Raw genomic sequence first — 21,934 nt, forward strand, 5'->3', positions numbered from 1 at the left:
TCTTCAGGTGAGAAACATCTAATTTGTCCAGGATGGAATAAGTCTCACTTAATTCCCCTTTTCAGTCTAGTACCACAATGCTGCTTCACTCCATGCCTAGCATCCTTAAATCTGGTTCAGTTTTTCTAGTATATCTCCCACCTGTTGCCAGTTCTTTTCAGTTTATCTCCCTTTTGTTAATACATTTTTCTTCAGATAATGGTTAGGTACATTCCTTTTCATAGACATAATCATATTCCAGTCATATGACTGAAAGTTACTTTGATTGGATTTGATCCCAGATTTTCTTCCGCTGTAAATAACTACTGTCATCCAATATCTATCTTTCATCCTATCTAATCTGTCTAATCTGTCTCAATTTTACTAGTTCAGATTTTACAGAGTGAGCTCTGAGTTTCTTACAATTGCTATCATGTACTTACTACACAGTATCCAGTCAAATTCTTATTAGGATTATTAAAATACATCATAAATATCATACTATGTTTTGCAAAATATATGTAGTTTTCTTTCTAAAAATAAGATTTGCTTCTCTCCTTTTGAACATCAGATCATTCAAAAATGGCAGAACTCTTTATGGAATGTGAAGAAGAAGAGCTGGAACCATGGCAGAAGAAAGTAAAAGAAGTTGAAGATGATGACGACGACGAACCAATCTTTGTGGGAGAGATAACAAGCTCAAAACCAGCAATTTCAAGTAAGCAATTACTTTCAGTGAAACCAGGTTTTATAACATACAGTTTCTAGTGGCAAAACTTGTGGATTTTCTTTTGTGTTCTTGATGTCCTTATTTCTCTGTAAGAAGATGGAGATGAGGGGGAGTATGGGAGGTGAGTAAGAACTTGAGAATTAGGGTAGAGATGTGATGGAGACTTGTGGCAGGAGGTGAGAGGCAAAATATCAGATGTATGAAAAGGGAAGATTACCTGGTATCATTGGAGTCCTTCTGAGATTGGAAATCATAGCTTTCAGTAGAGTTGAGTAGCCTGTTCATCTGTTTGTTTGTTTATTTTTAACTCCCCTTAGTCCCAGAAGTGGAGAACAGGAAGGGTCTGGAGTACTTTGCTTAAAATGTCAGAATACACTAAATAAGTTTGTGTTTATTTACAAATTCTTGATGGATAAATCAGTGATAATTTATATACTCCATCTTGGAATCTGTTTAATAATTTATATTAAATATAATGAGTGTATTATCTTAATAAATATTTAATTCAAACAATGAATTTTAAAATAATTGTTTTGTAGATATTTTGAACAGAGTTAACCCCAGCTCGTATTCAAGGGGAATAAAGAATGGCGCACTCAACCGAGGTACAGTATTATTGTACTAGTTTAATTTTAAAGTGATGTATTTTGATACAATTGATTTTATAGAAATGTATTCAATATATTGTGTAATTTTAAAATACAGGTGTTACTGCTGCATTCAAGCCTGCAAGTCAACGCTATACGAACCCAACATCAAATCCAGTGGCTGCCTCACCCGTAAATTTTCATCCTGAATCTAGATCTTCAGATAGTTCTGTTATTGTTCAGCCTTTGTCTAAACCTGTAAGTGTTTCTGAAACTACACAGTCAGCTCAGGAATATAGTGGATATTATTTATCAATACAAACAATATTCAGTTGAAATTCTGGGCTGTCATAGGTAGTTAGCATTCCAGTGGAAGCATAATCAGCATCAGAAAGATTACTATCTTTATAATAGCTCGACCTATACCCAAAGTAGTAACTACAGGAACTAACTACCCAACTTGTTAATAAAGCAGGGAATATGCTTAAATTAAATAGGTATAGTATTCAAAATGATGTGATCAAGACATGAATAAAAGTATGATCAGTAATGGATAATACAGTAATATCTTAAATTGGGCCAGATATTCTTAATTGGGAAAGTTGTTCAGGGCTATTGTAGCTCTTTATTCTGAAAATATACCTTCATAGCTTAGTTTGCTTTAAAAACTCATAATAGAAGTAATAGATAACGGTAATAGTTAACAGTTATGGAGCAGTTAATATGTGCAAGGTTTTGTGTTAAAAGCTTATGTAAACTAATCTCATTTAATTCTTATAACATCCCTATGAGTTAGGCACTCTTATTATCCCCATTTCATAGTTGAGGAAACTGCACCCAGAGGGTTAAATTGGTCATTCAAGGTCACATGGCTTGCCAGTGGTGGATCTGGGATTTCAATCCAGGCTAACCTATGGTTTTTAATTTGTATTTGTATATACCCACATAGATACATACATACATACATACATACATACATACATACATACATATATGTTGTATAGAAATGCATACTTAAAAAAAATGGAAGTGTTTCCTGAGAGCAACAGTTCTGAAAGTATAGTCTGTAGTCCTCTGAGGCTCCTTGGGATTCTTTCAGAGGTCCACGAGTTTGAAATTACTATCATAGGAATACTAAGACACTATTTCGCTTTTCATTTTGTTGACTTTTGAACTGATGATGCAGAAAAAACTGGTTAAACTGCTGGTGACTTTGTATGAATCAAGGCAGTGGCACCAAACTATGCTGTTAGGTTTTGTGTTAGTCACCACTCTGTACTCAAAGTAAAAAAATTCCAGTTTTCTTCAAGAATTTCCTTGAAATTCTTCATAGTTATTCATTTTGTTAACTCTGTCCTTTAATACATCTTTTTTTAATATTCCATGTTATGAAATGAGTAGTACACATGAAACGTGTTTGTAGTATGATGGATGGATGTCTTGAGAAAAAGCACTTGTGTGCTTGTCTGAGTTGTGAGCTGAACTACATGTTTTTTTTTTTTTTTAATAGAACACTGTTTTCCCTTGAAAGAATGACTAATAGACAAAGCACAGTGTATTAGTTATTTATTTCTATGTAACAGTATTACCACAAACTTAGCAGCTTAAAACAACACATGTATTATCTCATTGTTTCTGTGGGCCAAGGCATCAGGTCTTGGCTTACCTGGGTCCTCTGCTTTAGTGTCTCATAAGTATGCATTCAAGTGGGCCCTGACACTGCTTGAGGCTTGACTGGGGAAGTATTTGCTTCTTCAAAGTTCATGTGGTTGTGAGCAGCATTTAATTCCTTGTTGGCTGTTGGACTGAGAGACTCGGTATCTTGCTGGCTCTTGCTTGGCTCCTTGCCATGTGGGCCCTCCCAGCGTGGCTGCTTGCTTCCTGAAAGCCATAAGGGGGAGAGAGAGTTTTCAGCAAGCTGGGCATTACAGCCTTACTCAGTATAATCACATACATACATGCAATCATGGATATCTTGACACCTTTGTTGTATTCTGTTGGTTAGAAACAGTCCTAGGTCGCATCCACACGCAGAGGGAAAGGATCACAGAAGGGCATGAATACTAGGAGATGGGGATTATGGAGACCACTTTAGAGTCTGTCCACAACACAGGTATTCATTCTTGAGTGTTTGGCAGACATGTCCTCAAAATTAAACGAAGTGTGGCTATTACTTCAAAGAAAACAACTGATTGTATATCTTGCCAATGATAAAATTTGCATTTTCAAGCAAACATTAGAATTTGGAAAACTTGTATCTGCCATCAGGGTCTTGACAGCTTCCCAGTACTAAAAGACTTTTCGGATGAGGTTGGTGGTGATATTAGTGAGTATGATTTTTTGATATTGTATAATGAACTCTGTCAACATTTAAAAAAATCTTCATAATTCATTGAAATCAATATTTTTTAGATAACCAATGCATGGTGTTTCAAAATCACGCATGGCTAAAAGATCCATTTAAAGAGTAAGATAGACCAATGATTTTAATGGAACAGAGTACAGAAAGTTCAGTATCATTCCACATTGCAACAAACCTTTAAGAAATTACCAACTCTTGAGGTTTGATTTAATATCAAAGAATTTCTAGTAATCATAAAAAGCTATTAAAATACTCCCTTTTCAACTCCTTATCCTTGTGATGCCAGATTTACTTTATATACTTCAACCAAAACAACTTATCCAAATAGATTGAGAGCAGAAGCAAATATGAGGCTACACCTGCTTTTTTTTTTTTTTTTTTTTTTTTTTTTTAAGAGACCACTCAAGGGGCATATAGCAATAAGCACTTATGTCTTGCTTATCCCTCTTGAGGTCTGCTGGGATTTGACTGATCTAGGCTGGGCTTAGTTACAAACTGGGTTGGGATCAGGTCTGCTCCATAGGCTTTTTTTTTTTTTAATTTTTTTTTTATCTTCATTTTATTGAGATATAGTCACACACCACGCAGTCATACAAAACAAATCGCACTTTTGATTGTTCACAGTACCATTACATACTTGTACATTCATCACCTAAATCAATCCCTGACACCTTCATTAGCACACACACAAAAATAACAAGAATAATAATTAGAGTGAAAAAGAGCAATTGAAGTAAAAAAGAACACTGGGTACCTTTGTCTGTTTGTTTCCTTCCGCTATTTTTCTACTGATCCATGCATAAACTAGACAAAGTGGAGTGTGGTCCTTATGGCTTTCCCAATCCCATTGTCACCCCTCATAAGCTACATTTTTATACAACTGTCTTCGAGATTCATGGGTTCTGGGTTGTAGTTTGATAGTTTCAGGTATCCACCACCAGCTACCCCAATTCTTCAGAACCTAAAAAGGGTTGTCTAAAGTGTGCGTAAGAGCGCCCACCAGAGTGACCTCCCGGCTCCTTTTGGAATCTCTGTGCCACTGAAGCTTATTTCATTTCCTTTCACATCCCCCTTTTGGTCAAGAAGATGTTCTCCGTCCCACGATGCCAGGTCTACATTCCTCCCCGGGAGTCATATTCCATGTTGCCAGGGAGATTCACTCCCCTGGGTGTCTGATCCCACGTAGGGGGGAGGGCAGTGATTTCACCTTTCAAGTTGGCTTAGCCAGAGAGAGAGGGCCACATCTGAGCAACAAAGAGGCATTCGGGAGGAGGCTCTTAGGCACAACCATAGGGAGGCCTAGCCTGTCTTTGCAGCAACCGTCTTCCCAAGGGTAAAACCTATGGTAGAGGGCTCAACCCATCAAACCACCAGTCCCCTATGTCTGTGGTCATGTTAGCAACCATGGAGGTGGGGTAGGCGAATACCCCTGCATTCTCCACAGGCTCCTCAAGGGGGCACTACATCTATTTTCCTTGTTTTTCTTTTTTTTTTTTTTAACTTTCCCTTCTTTTTTCAATCAACTGTATGAAAAAAAAGTTAAAAAGAAAACAAACATACAATAAAAGAACATTTCAAAGAGACCATAACAAAGGAGTAAGAAACAGACAACTAACCTAAGATAACTGCTTAACTTCCAGCATGTTCCTACTTTACCCCAAGAAAGTTACCTAATATAGCAACATTTCTGTGAACTTGTTCCTACTATACCCATCAGAAATTAACAGACCATAGTCATTCCTGGGCATCCCCAGAACGTTAAATAGCTTATCTGTTCTTCTTGGATTATTGTTACCCTTACTTAATTGCTCTCTACTGCTAGTTCCCCTACATTCTACATTATAAACCATTTGTTTTACATTTTTCAAAGTTCACATTAGTGGTAGCATATAATATTTCTCTTTTTGTGCCTGGCTTATTTCGCTCAGCATTATGTCTTCAGGGTTCATCCATGTTGTCATATGTTTCACGAGATCGTTCCTTCTTACTGCCGCGTAGTATTCCATCGTGTGTATATACCACATTTTATTTATCCACTCATCTGTTGAAGGACATTTGGGTTGTTTCCATCTCTTGGCAATTGTGAATAATGCTGCTATGAACATTGGCGTGCAGATATCTGTTCGTGTCACTGCTTTCCGATCTTCCGGGTATATACCGAGAAGTGTAATCGCTGGATCGAATGGTAACTCTATATGTAGTTTTCTAAGGAACTGCCAGACTGACTTCCAGAGTGGCTGAACCATTATACAGTCCCACCAACAATGAATAAGAGTTCCAATTTCTCCACATCCCCTCCAGCATTTGTAGTTTCCTGTTTGTTTAATGGAGGCCATTCTAACCGGTGTTAGATGGTATCTCATTGTGGTCTTAATTTGCATCTCTCTGATAGCTAGTGAAGCTGAACATTTTTTCATGTGTTTCTTGGCCATTTGTATTTCCTCTTCAGAGAACTGTCTTTTCATATCTTTTGCCCATTTTATAATTGGGCTGTCTGTACTATTGTCATTGAGTTGTAGGATTTCTTTATATATGCAAGATATCAGTCTTTTGTCAGATACATGGTTTCCAAAAATTTTTTCCCATTGAGTTGGCTGCCTCTTTACCTTTTTGAGAAATTCCTTTGAGGTGCAGAAACTTCTAAGCTTGAGGAGTTCCCATTTATCTATTTTTTCTTTTGTTGCTTGTGCTTTGGGTGTAAAGTCTAGGAAGTGGCCGCCTAATACAAGGTCTTGAAGATGTTTCCCTACATTATCTTCTAGGAGTTTTATGGTACTTTCTTTTATATTGAGATCTTTGGTCCATTTTGAGTTAATTTTTGTGTAGGGGGTGAGGTAGGGGTCCTCTTTCATTCTTTTGGATATGGATATCCAACTCTCCCAGCCCCATTTGTTGAAAAGACCATTATGACTCAGTTCAGTGACTTTGGGGGCCTTATCAAAGATCAGTCGGCCATAGATCTGAGGGTCTATCTCTGAATTCTCAATTCAATTCCATTGATCTATATGTCTGTTGTTGTGCCAGTACCATGCTGTTTTGGCAACTGTGGCTTTATAATAAGCTTCAAAGTCAGGGAGTGTAAGTCCTCCCACTTGGTTTTTCTTTTTTAGAGTGTCTTTACCAATTCGAGGCATCTTCCCTTTCCAAATAAATTTGATAACTAGCTTTTCCAAGTCTGCAAAGTAGGTTGTTGGAATTTTGATTGGGATTGCATTGAATCTGTAGATGAGTTTGGGTAGAATTGACATCTTAATGACATTTAGCCTTCCTATCCATGAACATGGAATATTTTTCCATCTTTTAAGGTCCCCTTCTATTTCTTTTAGTAGAGTTATGTAGTTTTCTTTGTATAGGTCTTTTACATCTTTGGTTAAGTTTATTCCTAGGTACTTGATTTTTTTAGTTGCTATTGAAAATGGTGTCTTTTTCTTGATTGTCTCTTCAGTTTGTTCATTTCTAGCATATAGAAACATTACTGACTTATGTGCATTAGTCTTGTATCCCGCTACTTTGCTAAATTTGTTTATTAGCTCTAGTAGCTGTATCGTCGATTTCTCAGGGTTTTCTAGATATAAGATCATATCATCTGCAAACAATGACAGTTTTACTTCTTCATTTCCAATTTGGATGCCTTTTATTTCTTTGTCTTGCCGGATTGCCCTGGCTAGCAAATCCAGCACATTGTTGAATAACAGTGGTGACAGCGGGCATCCTTGTCTTGTTCCTGATCTTAGAGGGAAGGCTTTCAGTCTCTCACCATTGAGTACTATGCTGGCTGTGGGTTTTTCATATATGCTCTTTATCATGTTGAGGAAGTTTCCTTCAATTCCTACCTTTTGAAGTGTTTTTATCAAAAAGGGATGTTGGATTTTGTCAAATGCTTTTTCAGCATCTATTGAGATGATCAATTGATTTTTCCCTTTTGACTTGTTAATGTGTTGTAATACATTGATTGATTTTCTTATGTTGAACCATCCTTGCATGCCTGGAATGAACCCCACTTGGTCATGGTGTATGATTTTTTTAATGTGTCTTTGGATTCGATTTGCAAGTATTTTGTTAAGGATTTTTGCATCTATATTCATTAGGGAGATTGGCCGGTAGTTTTCCTTTTTTGTAGCATCTTTGCCCGGTTTTGGTATTAGATTGATGTTAGCTTCATAAAATGAGTTAGGTAGTGTTCCATTTTTTTCAATGTTTTGAAAGAGTTTGAGTAAGATTGGTGTCAGTTCTTTCTGGAAAGTTTGGTAGAATTCCCCTGTGAAGCCATCTGGCCCTGGGCATTTATTTGTGGGAAGATTTTTGATGACTGATTGGATCTCTTTGCTTGTGATGGGTTGGTATAGGTCTTCTGTTTCTTCTCTGGTCAGTCTAGGTTGTTCATATGTTTCCAGGAAATTGTCCATTTCTTCTACATTATCCAGTTTGTTGCCATACAGTTGTTCATAATATCCTCTTATAATTTTTTTTTAATTTCTTCAGGATCTGCAGTTACGTCACCTTTTTCATTCATTATTTAGTTTATATGGGTCTTCTCTCTTTTTGATTTTGTCAGTCTAGCTAGGGGCTTGTCAATCTTGTTGATCTTCTCAAAGAACCAACTTTTGGTGATATTTATCCTCTCTATTGTTTTTTTGTTCTCTATGTCATTTATTTCTGCTTTAATCCTTGTTATTTCTTTTCTTGTACTTGGTTTAGGATTGGTTTCCTGTTCATTTTCTAGCTTCTTCAGTTGATCCATTAGTTGTTTGATTTTGGCTCTTTCTTCCTTTTTAATATATGCGTTTAGTGCTATAAATTTCCCCCTTAGCACTGCTTTTGCTGCATCCCATAGGTTTTGGTATGTTGTGTTCTCATTTTCATTCGTCTCTATATATTTAGCAATTTCTCTTGCTATTTCTTCTTTAACCCACTGATTGTTTAGGAGTGTGTTGTTTAACCTCCAGGTATTTGTGAATTTTCTAAGTCTCTGATGGTTATTGACTTCTAATTGTATTCCATTGTGGTCAGAGAATGTGCTTTGAATAATTTCAATCTTTTTAAATTTATTGAGGCTTGTTTTATGTCCCAGCATATGATCTATTCTGGAGAAAGTTCCATGAGCACTAGAAAAGTATGTGTATCCTGGTGATTTGGGATGTAATGTCCTGTATATGTCTGTTAAATCTAATTCATTTATCAGATTGTTTAGGTTTTCAATTTCCTTATTGGTCTTCTGTCTGGTTGATCTATCTATAGGAGAGAGTGATGTGTTGAAGTCTCCCACAGTTATTGTGGAAACATCAATTGCTTCCTTTAGTTTTGCCAGTGTTTCTCTCATGTATTTTGTGGCACCTTGATTGGGTGCATAGACATTTACGATTGTTATTTCTTCTTGCTGAATTGCCCCTTTTATTAGTATGTAGTGGCCTTCTTTGTCTCTCAAAACATCCCTGCATTTGAAGTCTATTTCATCTGAGATTAATATTGCTACACCTGCTTTCTTTTGGCTGTAGCTTGCATGAAATATTTTTTTCCATCCTTTCACTTTCAGTTTCTTTGTGTCCCTGTGTCTAAGATGAGTCTCTTGTATGCAACATATTGATGGTTCATTTTTTTTGATCCATTCTGCGAATCTATATCTTTTAATTGGGGAGTTTAATCCATTTACATTCAACGTTATAACCGTGAAGGCATTTCTTGAATCAGCCATCTTATCCTTTGGTTTATGTTTGTCATATTTTTCCCCTCTGTCTATTAATATCCTTTATTGTACCCATACCGAATCTCTTTAGTACTGAACCTTTCTCCAAGTCTCTCTGTCCTTTCTTTGTTTCTCTTTCTGTAGGGTTCCCTTTAGTATCTCCAGTAGGGCAGGTCTCTTGTTAGGAAATTCTCTCAGCATTTGTTTGTCTGTGAAAAATTTAAGCTCTCCCTCAAATTTGAAGGAGAGCTTTGCTGGATAAAGTATTCTTGGCTGGAAATTTTTCTCACTCAGAATTTTAAATATATCGTGCCACTGCCTTCTCGCCTTCATGGTGGCTGCTGAGTAGTCACTACTTAGTCTTATGCTGTTTCCTTTGTATGTGGTGAATTGCTTTTCTCTTGCTGCTTTCAGAACTTGCTCCTTCTCTTCTGTGTTTGACAGTGTGATCAGTATATGTCTCGGAGTGGGTTTATTTGGATTTATTCTATTTGGAGTTCGCTGAGCATTTTTGATTTGTGTATTTATGTTGTTTAGACGATTTGGGAAGTTTTCCCCAACAATTTCTTTGAATACTCTTCCTAGACCTTTACCCTTTTCTTCCCCTTCTGGGACACCAATGAGTCTTATATTTGGACGTTTCATATTATCTATCATATCCCTGAGGTCCATTTCGATTTTTTCAATTTTTTTCCCCATTCTTTCTTTTATGCTTTTATTTTCCATTCTGTCATCTTCCAGGTCACTGATTCGTTGTTCAACTTCCTCTAGTCTTGTACTTTGAGTGTCCAGAATCTTTTTAATTTGGTCAACAGTTTCTTTAATTTCCATAAGATCATCCATTTTTTTATTTAGTCTTGCAATATCTTCTTTATGCTCTTCTAGGGTCTTCTTGATTTCCTTTATCTCCCGTACTATGGTCTCATTGTTCATCTTTAGTTCTTTGAGTAGCTGCTCTAGGTGCTGTGTCTCTTCTGGTTTTTTGATTTGGGTGCTTGGGCTTGGGTTATCCATATCGTCTGGTTTTTTCATATGCTTTATAATTTTATGTTGTTTTTGGCCTCGTGGCATTTGCTGAACTTGTTAGGGTTCTTTTAGGATTTGTAGACCAATTGTAGTCCTTATCTCTAATTTATCAGATCTACAGCTTCGTGGAGTACACTTTCTCCAACCAACCAGCAGGTGGTGTCCACGAGCCACCCGCTCTTCACAAGCCAGTTCTCCCCTGCTTAGCCTTTTTGGTGAGTGGGGGAGTGAGTCTTGTGGGGACCAATTGGTGTACCAAGCTTGCGTGTGTAGTTGGTGTTGCCTGCCCACCAACTACATGGTGTATATGGGGCGTGTTTCTGGGCAGTCAGGGAGGGGGGGTGGCTCTAACAATCAAATCTCCCTGGTGATCCTAGAGTTTTAAAGCTGCTGCAATAGTCTAATCCTTCAGTTCAGTCCTGCCACAGTTTGTCTCTGCCACTGACCCACAAGTCCTTGGTATTGGCGTATGGCTCCTGAGACTTGCAAGTGGGCCCCTCTTCCAGGCCGTGCACCCCGGGTCCTCTGTTGAGGGATGACTGTGCTATGTCACAGGTGAGTGCCGTCCCCCCAGGGCAGTTCTGGGCTGCTGGGCTGTGTAGGGAGGCTCCCAGTCTGCTGAAATGATGGCTGAATGGGGCTTTGTGAATTCACACTGCTCCACCTTCCCAGCTCTGGGACAATCAGCTGAGGTTGCAGGGAAGGCTAATGTCCACGCCCAGTTTTGTGGTGTGTGCCTGTTATTTGAAGCACTTCCATCACACTGGGTTGTCTGGGGCAGCTCTGGGCTATGAGGCTGGGGATGGGTAGGAGTGTTTCCTGTCCATCAGGATGATGGCTGTGAGCGGACACCCCCCTTTTCTTGGGAAGTTGTGGTGTTTAGTGAATTTTCTCAGCCACTGGATTATTGCCTTTTGTCTCAGAGCTGTCTTAGTTCTGCTCTTGACTTGACCTGCCCACATTGCAAGTCTTTGAAGCTTTCTGTATTGGGCTTCTTAGAGTAATTGTTTTAGAAAAAGAAAAAAGGATTAAAAAAAAGGGCCCTCCTCAGAGATCTAATGGGTTATTGAAATGCTAAGAGACAAAGCAATTAGGGCCTTTAAGGAAAGGTCCACAGGGCAGAGAGATCAGCTTTTCTTCGGGATTTGCATATGAGCCTTAGGGCCTGAGCTCTGCCCTTCCCCTTTCTATGTTCACCAGAACTCCAAAAATCCTCCGCTTTTATTTTGGAGTTTTTCGTGTTGTTTTTTTCCTATGCCTGTCTCCTCTCTGCTGGGCTGGCTGCTCTCAGATTCTCTGGTGTCTGGTCTCAGTCTATCTATGGTTGGAGTTTCGATCAGTAGAATGAGTTTCTGAGAAGGGCTGCCACTGTAGTTCTCCCTTCTCCTTCCCGGAGCTGACAGCCCCTCCTCCCATGGGACTGAGCCTGGCAGGGAGGGGTGCGGGTCCCCTGGCCGCAAAAACTTACAGATTTCGCTGATCTCAGCAGTTCCACGTTTTCATGAGTGTTGTATGAAGTATGCCCAAGGTCAGATTGCTCTGTGGTGTCCAGTGCACGCAGTTCCTGGCTTTCTACCTACTTTCCTGGAGGAGTAACTAAAACATACAGCTCACCAGTCCGCCATCTTGCCCCGCCTCTACACCTGCTTTTAATTAAACTGGACCTTAAACAGATTTGGAAAATATAAAACAATGCCATTCTTTCCGTTAACTTTTTTATGTTTGGAAAATAGTTATTTTTCATAAAAATGTTTTTATGTTAACCTGTAGTGGGGTTATTATTGTTATTTTAAAATGAAGTAATGAATAAACATTTAAAAATACTCTGTTTTAATTTCTAATGTGGCACATTTTGATAGACATGACCCACATAAACAAAACTCTTTTGGGTTCTCAGTAATTTTTGAATGTGTAAAGTGGTCCTGAAACCAGAGTTAGAGAACTAATGTCTTAGAAAAATAGTAGTAAAATTTCCTTTAAATATTTATTTTTAGAAAATAAAACTTCCAAAGTACCTATTAATTTTTATTGTAAATTTTCATGTTGAAAACCAGAATCAATCTATTTTTAGTATAAATAATCTATTTTTTCCTGTGACATTTTTCATAACACATTGCCTTTAGGTAACCTATGTAACTATTAGCACTAAAATTGGTATTTTGAGATGGTATCTTTCATAGGAGAATTATCATTACATTTAATTTTAATTTACATAAAACTGAAAAGATTGCAACCTTTAAATGTATTGATAAATAAATATAACCCTCACTTACATTTTGAAGTTGTTACATGTCATAAAATGTAAAAATAGCTTTGTGTAAACGCTTTTTTTTCTGATCCTTTTCTGTGTTTTCAGTATTCTGAAATAATAATTGTTAGTAGTATGAGCCTTAGATGAGTATTTTAAAAACCTGGATTGAAAATGAGAGACTTGGGCACTAATCATCTATTATTATTCCTAATTTTGAGTAATGTCACAACCTTTCTGGGCCTCGTTTTCTTCATTTCTGAAATCAGGGAGTTTACTCAGGTCGTTGATTCTCAATCTTGGATCCTCTAAGTTTCCAGAGATTATTTCTAATATTTAATAAAACATAATAGATATTCCTGAAGTAAATTAACAGGCTATCTATCCAAAATATAAAGATTCTTTGGTATTAGCTGGTATCAAGTTACCTTGGTGGTTTCCTTCTTTTTTTCATAAAGCTGTTTGGTATTTGGGGGAAAAGCAAAGGAGAAGGCAACTTTATTATTTAATGCAGTATAGATATCTGAAAATCTTTCCAGCATTGGACCCAGGAAGAAGAAATAACAAAGGGTAGCATGGTATCTTTGGTGTTAAGAAGTGAGAAACAAGAACTTTTTCAAACTTAGAATGTTTGTTGTTGTGGGTGTAGTTTTTCAGTCAAAGCACTTCAGTTGGTGATTCCCAATCCTGGTAGCTTTTACAAACAGAGATTTTTGTCGGTTGTTCTGGGATGAGGCAGTTCTCCATGTGATTCTAATGTGCATTCGAGGTTGGGAATGACAGAGGCATATTGAATGAATTGTGAATCCTTTTCTCTGAATTTTGGGACCCACTATTTTTAATAAATTATAGTGATAGTTTTTAATTTTATGTCATGTGTATGTGTGTGGGTTTATTCTTTTTACTTTTTCATGGAGCATCTCTTTTCTTCAACATCTCTTTCCAGTAGGTAGGAATATATTATTATTATTATTGTCACTTTTAAAGTCAGAGTGATAATAGTTTAATGACAAGGGCTTTGCATTCAGGTAGACCTGGGTTCTAATCCCAGCGCCATCTTCAGTAACAGGCTGGGTTACACTGGGAACTTTGCTCAACCACACTTAATCTTAGTTTACCTCTTTATAAAATGGGGGATAATATTAGGTCTTTATTAGTACTGTTGTGACAAGTACTTGATATACTACATGAACCGTGAAGAAGCAAGTACATTTAAAATACACAGTAATTGGTGGCTATTATTTCATTTTGAAAAATGAATAACTTAAGACTCAGAAGTGTCTTGCCTAAGGTTACACATACACAAATGAACAGGTCTTCTGAATCTCAGTCTAGCTGCTAGTCTTCCTTCCCATTGTGTGTATTATCTTTCTGAATTGTTTTATAAGACATTAAAAATTCTCTATTGGAGAATTATTTTAACCACGTATTGAATAACATTCATGCTCTCTGAAATTATGGTACTTAATTAACCAGAATTAGTATCTAGAAAAGTGTTTAACAGTAGTAATTTTATCATATTCATGTTGAAAATGTGTTTTGGAAAATGGAAGTGAATATTTTCCATCTTTTAAAATGCAAATATTTGGAGAAAATACTTATCTTGAAGTAAGATTGTGCTTGATTACAATTAAGTTATTTGGCATTTATTTTGTATAGTATATATTAAGGCTCAAATGCAGATATCTACCTTTTGTGCCTCAAAATTTGGTTCACTTTAATACCTGTCTCCATAACTTCTTAACAAACCCATGTCAATATAAAACTTAGTTACAAAGCAAAATTCTTAAAATTGAATTATCCTTCAATTTGTAAGCACAAAGCAAACAAATGAACAAACAAAACTCTTATGTTCCTGTTATAATAGTAATATGTATTTGGGGGGAAAAATTTAAAAACAGACAGAAGACCGTTTTTCTTTTTTTTCCCCCACAGATGGTTGATATGGTATTCAGAGTAAATCAGTCAGGACCATATTGTATATACACTTACGTATTCTGTTTTTTTCCCTTAACTTTCTCCTAGTAACATGTCATATATTTCTCAAAAATGTGATGTTAATGATTGATTGATAGTCTATCAGTTAATTTATTTAACCATTCCTCCATTGACGGTCATAGAGGTATTTGGTTTTTTGCTTAGAAATAATTTTCTGTTAAATACTTTCATTTCCAAACTATAAGTTCTTGAAAGTGGATCAAAGGAGATGAACTTTTTAAAACCCTTGATAAATACTGCCAAAATTTTCTTGTATAAAAATTGTACCAAAATATAGCTTCTGCTTTGCCTAAAATGAATGCTTTCATTATTTTTAAATTTTAATTTGAAACTAATTTTAGGCCTACAGAAGATTTTCAAAAATTGTGTGAAGTTACTGTATACCTCTCACCTAATTTTCCCTAAGGTTAAATTTTACTTATCTTGACCAGATTATTAATATTAACTAAACTGCAGACCCTATTTGAATTTCAGCAGTTTTTTCATTAATGTCTTTTTTGTCTCTCAGGATCCTGTTCAGGATCCCACCTTGCAGTTGTTCTTACTCTCCTCAGGAGACTCTAGTTACTCATTCTTTCTTTGTCTTTTCACGACCTGAACACTTTTAAGACTCTTAGCAGTTATTTTGTAGCAGCTGTCATTTTTAAAACAATGCCAATTCAGTATTTAAAATTGTCATTGTTTTATTTGTATTTCTTTGACTAGTAAGTTGGAAAAAAGTTTCTTTTATGAATATTGTTCATTTCCATTTTTGTTTTTAAGATGTCTCAGTTTATCCTTTGCCCATTTTCTCTTGAAGTGACTGTCTTTTTTTCTCTTTTGATTTTTAGCCATTTTTAATCTTAAAATTTTTGCTTATGGTACATACATTATATGTATGGTTCAGAAGTAATTCTAGAGAGCTTATTCTCCACAATGGACTATCTTTTATAAATGGCATTGGAATATGTTTTGGGTGTCTGTGTATCATAGTATTTAAATATAATAGTGTTGATGTATGTATCTGTAAATCATATTGATCATACTTTACATTATTATTCATACTAAATATATATGAGCATTTTTGTATATATTTGGTATATTTTATATCAGTTTTCCTATATTATACTGCCTTATATTTAACCAGTTTATGGTTCATTTCATACTTTTTACTGCTCTCTTCTTGAGAGCTTCCTGCTAACTGGGACCATCCTTTCTCCTGGTAGAAGAGCTGGAAATTCCCTTGGGCCCAAGGTCTCCAGGAGCAGAACTGCTGGCCCATATCACTCCTATAAACAGCTTCCATCTAAACCCCATCTCCCTGGCATTCAGTTATTCTTATCTGTTCCCCCTGCTGACGAGGTTACTGTCATATTTGTCCTATGAGACAGGAGATTACCTGTCCTAGTATGGCTTTTTGTTGATGATGGGAAGAATGGAGGGCCCATTTTTTTTCTTTTTAAGCTTTGGCTTATGAATTTCTCCAGTAACAGTGATTCCCAAAACCATACTGTGTGATGTATTCATTGTTATCCCTGATACACAATATTGCAGATTGATTCCCAGTTTGCTTGTCCTGGCATTTTGTACATGGGGTTTTAGTGCTTTTAAATTTTGTAGTTACCTCACTGTGTTTTCTTATTTTTCCTTTGTTTTTAACTACAAATGATGTTAAAAGTTCTATTACTAGTTATTTGTTGGGAATATAGCATTTTTAGTAGCCCTCTAACATGTTTCAATACCTTATTGATTTAAAATGGGTGTATATGTTTCTTTTACCTTAAAAAAGTCAGTCTAAAATTGCGTCAGTCTCATTTTAGTTTACTAGTCAGGAGTAAATCAGTTATAAATAATAGCTTGCTTTCAGTTTCAGTAGATGCTAATTTTGGCAAATAGTAATAATTATCTTTGTGTTTATAAGTCATTAGTAACTGAGTCATCAGAAGTTATCTTTATAATATTGTCTTATAGTTAAATTTACCTTTATAAAAATTTATGAAATGAAATATAACTGTATTGGGTAAATGTAATGTTTTTCCTTTGAAATGTTTTAACAGGGTTATGTAACGAACTCATCACGCGTTGTATCTAATAATTCTTCAGCGTTACTGTTTGACTTAACCCAGGACACAGGATTGTCACAAGGGGGACCAACACTTTCTATAGCAGGTTGGTTTTAGTACTTTTTCATAAGAATTTTAAAAAGGAGCTTCTTTAATGTGCATGTGGAAATGACTTTTCATTCTGAAATTCATACCCTTAGCTTTTTGATATGTTGTAAGGTGGAGTGGTGCTAATAGTGCTCAAAAGCCTTTCTTGGGTGATTTTATATAAAATATTATTTAATAATTGAATATTATATTTTTTCCTATTACATAGACTAATAAGCACTGAGCTTATCACTTAGAACCAGCCATGGGCTGAAAAAATCTTGATATAATTCCTGTGAGTCAGAGAAATCCTCTGATTTCCTAAATATTAAAAAAAAAATGAAGAAAGCTAAATTAGTTTCTTTGACCACTAGTGAGAAAAAGTGCATGGTTTCAGTTGACTTCTTAATTAGCTTAGTGTCTTTCTATTCAAATAAATGATGAAGATATAATAGTTAAATATTATAGAGTGCTGTTATAAAGTGGCAGTATTAAAGAAATATCGATTTGTATATAGTAAGTTCTCAGTAAATACCTGTTGAAGGAATAATGAAATTTCCCTATTTAAGAAGAATTAAAGTTCTGTAATTGCATATTATAACATAGTTCTTCATTAACCTAAAATAAATTAGTGTGCTATGAAATATGAAAGAATTTTATGTCATAAATCTCCTGTAATCAAGGTAATTATTCTTTCTTTCTTAGCAGTTTTCAAAAATTTCAAATATATGACTAGAGGTACACACAATTTTTTGGAATTTTTAGATTGTTTACTAACAAATCAGTATGGAGTATTTACCAGCCCCCCAATTTTTTAGTAGTAATATTCTTGTATGAAATGATTTTTTATTTTGATAATACTTTGTTTGATATTCACTTCTCTGTATGTTAAAAATCTAGTTAGTAAAATAAGCAAAACCCAAAAGAAGCAGGGATTGAAAAATCCTGCTGTCTTGAATCTGTTTTTTAAATTCAATTTTATTGAGATATATCCACATACTATACTATCATCCAAAGTGTACAATCGATTATTCACAGTACTATCATCTAGTTGTGCATTCATCACCCCAATCTATTTTTTGAACATTTTCCTTGTACCAGAAAAAATGAAAATAAGAATAAAAAATAAAAGTAAAGAACAACATTCCAAACACCCCTTCCCACCCTATTTTTCATTTAGTTTTTTGTCCCAATTTTTCTACTCTTCCATCCATACACTGGATAAAGGGAGTGTGATCCGATCCGTAAGGCTTTCACAATCACACTGTCACCTCTTGTAAGCTACATTGCTATACAGTCTCTTCGAGAGTCAAGGCTACTGGGTCGCAGTTTGATAGTTTCGGGTATTTACTTCTAGCTATTCCAGTGCATTAAAACCTAGAAAGGGTTATCTATGTAGTGCATAAGAATGCCCACTAGAGTGACTTCTCCACTCCATTTGGAATCTCTCAGCCACTGCAACTTTATTTCATTTCGCATCCCCCTTTTGGTCAAGAAGATGTTCTCAATCCCACGATGTCGGATCCAGATTCATCCCCCGAAGTCATATCCTGTGTTGCCAGGGAGATTTACACTCCTGGGAGTCAAATTCCATGTAGTGGGAGAGGGCAGTGAGTTCACTTGCCAAGTAGGCTTAGCTAGAGAGAGTGGACCACATCTGAGCAACAGAGAGGTACTCAGGGGGAGACTCTTAGGCACAATTATAGGCAGGTTTAGCCTTGCCTTTGCAGTAATGAGCCTCATAGGGCAAGTCCCATGATAGAGGGCTCAGCACATCAAACCACCAGTCCTCAATGTTTGTGAGAACATCAGCAACAATCCAGGTGAGGAAGCCCAATACCACTGCATTTTCCCCCAGCTTGTCAGGGATCCTTGCATATACATTTTTATTCTCTAGAAAACTATTTTTAGCATTGATATTCCTATACAAACAAAAAATTTATGCAAAAATTTCATAAATAAAACATAAAAAGAGAGTTTCTCTGTTGAGCTTGTCCAATATATTCCCTAAGACAAACGCATTAGGTTCTGGGGACCATAGTTTGAAAACCATTATATTAACTCTTCCATTAAGAATCCTTTCATATGAATGATGGCATACTGTGATTCAAGGTTAGTAGTTTCCACTTTACACATAGAAATAAATGGATAATTTAACCTAAAGCCATGAATAGACCAGCTGTTAGTTTGTTAGCTAGAAAAAGCACTAACTTTATATTAGACATCTTAAGATGTTAAATAAAGAGCAACTTAAGGTGTCTCTCAATTTTTGGAACAAACAAAACATTTTTATACAGACTCAAATGCACTTAAGTATCTATAGATAATTCATTTCTAGGAATTTAGTTTGGAGTATTCTCTGGGCTTTAATTTTTTTTCCCCTTTTGCTTAGGATTTTTTGGTCTGCCTTCTTTCATGACAGCTGTTTTTCTGTTTGAGCCATATTACAATTTTCTCACATTAAAAGATTATTTCATGAATTATTTGAATGTATGTAATTCGTAATAGATATTCATGCAGTGTCTACACTCTAGGTTTTGTTAATGACAATATTTATCCTTCCTTATCATCATTGATACATCACCTTTAATTTAGCTCCAAAGTATTTTTTACTTAATTTTAAATATAACTCCACTTTAATAGTATTTGCAAGCAATATTCTATATATAGTGTTTTAAAATATCTTCTCAATTTAAATTGCTGTAGGTATGAATGAAAGTTCGTTTGTATCAAAGCGTCCTTCTACTTCTGAAGTAAATAGTGCTAATCCAAAAAAGCCTAAGCCCAGTGAAGGAATTACTGGAACAAATTCCTCAGCTGCATTCCCTTCAGTTAAATCTCCTTCAGTGACGTCTACCCAGGCTATTCCATCAAAAGGTAAATATGAAATCTGGAGTATAAAAAAGAAATTGTAGTATTTATACATAAATTTTAGAAATTGTGGCAAATTAAAAAATATTATTAATGGTTATTTGAGGTTTAAAAATTGTGAATTTTGAGTTATAAATGTCATTAATTTATTTTAGGTACAAATACCTCATCAAATCAATCTAAAAATGGGACACCTTTTCCAAAAGCTTGTCCAAAGTGCAATATTCATTTCAATCTTTTGGATCCTTTGAGAAACCACATGAAGGTAAACCTTTTCAAAATTGTATTTTAAAAAGTATGCAAATTCCTAAAAATATTAAGGCTTGAATACCGTTAGTGCTGTTTGATTTTTTTTGTAGATAAGAAATCTTCTCATATTGGTATTTCCATTTAACTTATGTAAAAATTTATATTTATACTGATTATCATCATGCAAGACTTTAAAATTTCTTCTGAATCATCAAATTTTAAAATTCAGTTCATATACGTTATGGTGTATATGTATTCTAATTTTAAAGGGGAATAATAGTATATTAATATTTTATTTACTGGATCATGCCATTCTTCAGACTTACAAAATAGGCATTTATTCTGTGTTTAATCTTTAATATAACTTAAAAATTTTTTTGGTTACCTTATTTTTGTGTCCATGGTAACATGTGCATGTCACATTACAGGTTAAAAATCTGAGTTTTATATTTGAATTTTCAGCACTCAGACATGAACTCCTGTTGGTGGAGAATTTCATAAGAAATAGTTGTTTTGACTAGGTTCAGAATATAGTTTGTGTAATTGTTATAAAATTAATTCTAGCTTTATATTGGTGCAGGAAGCTCTTGAAATTAGGCTTTAGGAAATTTCCAAAGTAGTAATGGAGAAAGAGTTTTAGGTAACACTCCACTTAAAATATTTTAATAGATATTATAGTATTCTGTGTGTGTTTGTAAAGATAGTGTGTATTCTTCTTATATGCTTAGTATAAATGGCAGGAAGGGGGAAGGGAGACAAAGACAAATGGGAGTGAAGGTCATACGAGGAATAGAAGTGGGGAGATGAATGAAAGACAAAGAAAGTAACAGGAAAAGCTATTGCTTACTATTTCAGAAATTGGCAAATTTTAATTGAAATTCAGCATTTTACAAGAAAGATAGAAAAAGTAAGGGAGATTTAAAACATCCCAAATATAGTCTCTTCATTCATGTACAAAACTGGTATATGGTCTCTACTACTTCCAGCTCCCAGAGTATGGCTCCTTAAATTGGACTTCTGCTTTGGTCTTATGTAAGAATTATCCTGTACAAGTGCTTTCAGTTTTAATATCTTTTCAGTAGAATATCTATGTAATTTTGAAGAGATACTGATTTTTTTTATGTTTTGCATTATAGATAGAAAAAAGAAAGGACTGGGTTCCTTAGTTGTTTTTTATTTATTTATTTAATTTTTTGAGTAGGTAGCAGTCATATGATTCGAAGTAAAAAAGTATAAGACATTGAAAAAAATCTCACTCCTGTCTCCTGTTTGTCTGGTTCCCAATGTGGCTGCCAAAGAAAATCATATTTTATTAGTTTGTTTTGTATCCTCCCTGATTTTCTTTCTGTTTACTCAGATAAACATGGGTGCTCTTATTTCCCTTCCATTTTGTGCATAAATCACAACATTATTTGATACTGGAGAAAGTGGTAACCATTCTCCAAAATATAGCTTTTATTTATTGTAGCATCATTTATGATCACTCATACTGGAAACAAACAAAACTATATATGATATTCATTTATTAGAACACTAAGCAGCATTTTAAAAAGTAGGAGGTATCGCTATGGTAGGGAATGATATAAGAACTCTAAGACGTATTAATGAACTAAGTTGAATCAAATGTAAGATAATATGAATAAATTTTTACATGTGTTTATATCATAAAGAGAAATCTGAACTAATAGGAAATCTAGGAAGGACAAGTTTAGAACATGTGGGAAAATCTTTTTAAAATTTTACTTCCAGTTAAATTTTAATAATATTACAGTATTTCCATTTTTTAAAAAATGTGATTTTAGATTATTTATGAATGATTTTTTTCTGTTATACGTAAGTAAAAAATTTCATACCATGGAAATAAATTTTCTTTCAGTGGAAAAATATCTAAAGCGTAAGTCAAACATTTTACAATAGTAGAACAATTATTGATCTAAGACTATGTACCAACATAATAATGAGCTTTAAATAGATTATTTCTTACATTCCTTAGAAAATTATTTGACAAAAACATTTTCTTCATTTTTTTATAGCCAATTAATTGGAATAACTGACATTCAAACTTCAATCCC

At 35.0% G+C, this 21,934-nt stretch overlaps 1 protein-coding gene across 1 annotated transcript in view; it reads left to right on the forward strand.

The window, feature by feature from the left end:
- Positions 1-21,934, forward strand: part of ZNF280D (zinc finger protein 280D) — a 166,573-nt gene that overhangs the window by 42,139 nt on the left and 102,500 nt on the right. Inside the window, 6 exon segments of the mRNA XM_037833871.1 lie at positions 551-697; positions 1,249-1,314; positions 1,415-1,554; positions 16,650-16,761; positions 19,449-19,619; positions 19,769-19,878. Of these exon segments, the coding sequence (XP_037689799.1) occupies positions 551-697; positions 1,249-1,314; positions 1,415-1,554; positions 16,650-16,761; positions 19,449-19,619; positions 19,769-19,878 (746 nt within the window).

The sequence above is a fragment of the Choloepus didactylus genome, chromosome 4 (assembly GCF_015220235.1).
Source record: "Choloepus didactylus isolate mChoDid1 chromosome 4, mChoDid1.pri, whole genome shotgun sequence".
Classification (NCBI taxonomy): domain Eukaryota; kingdom Metazoa; phylum Chordata; class Mammalia; order Pilosa; family Megalonychidae; genus Choloepus; species Choloepus didactylus.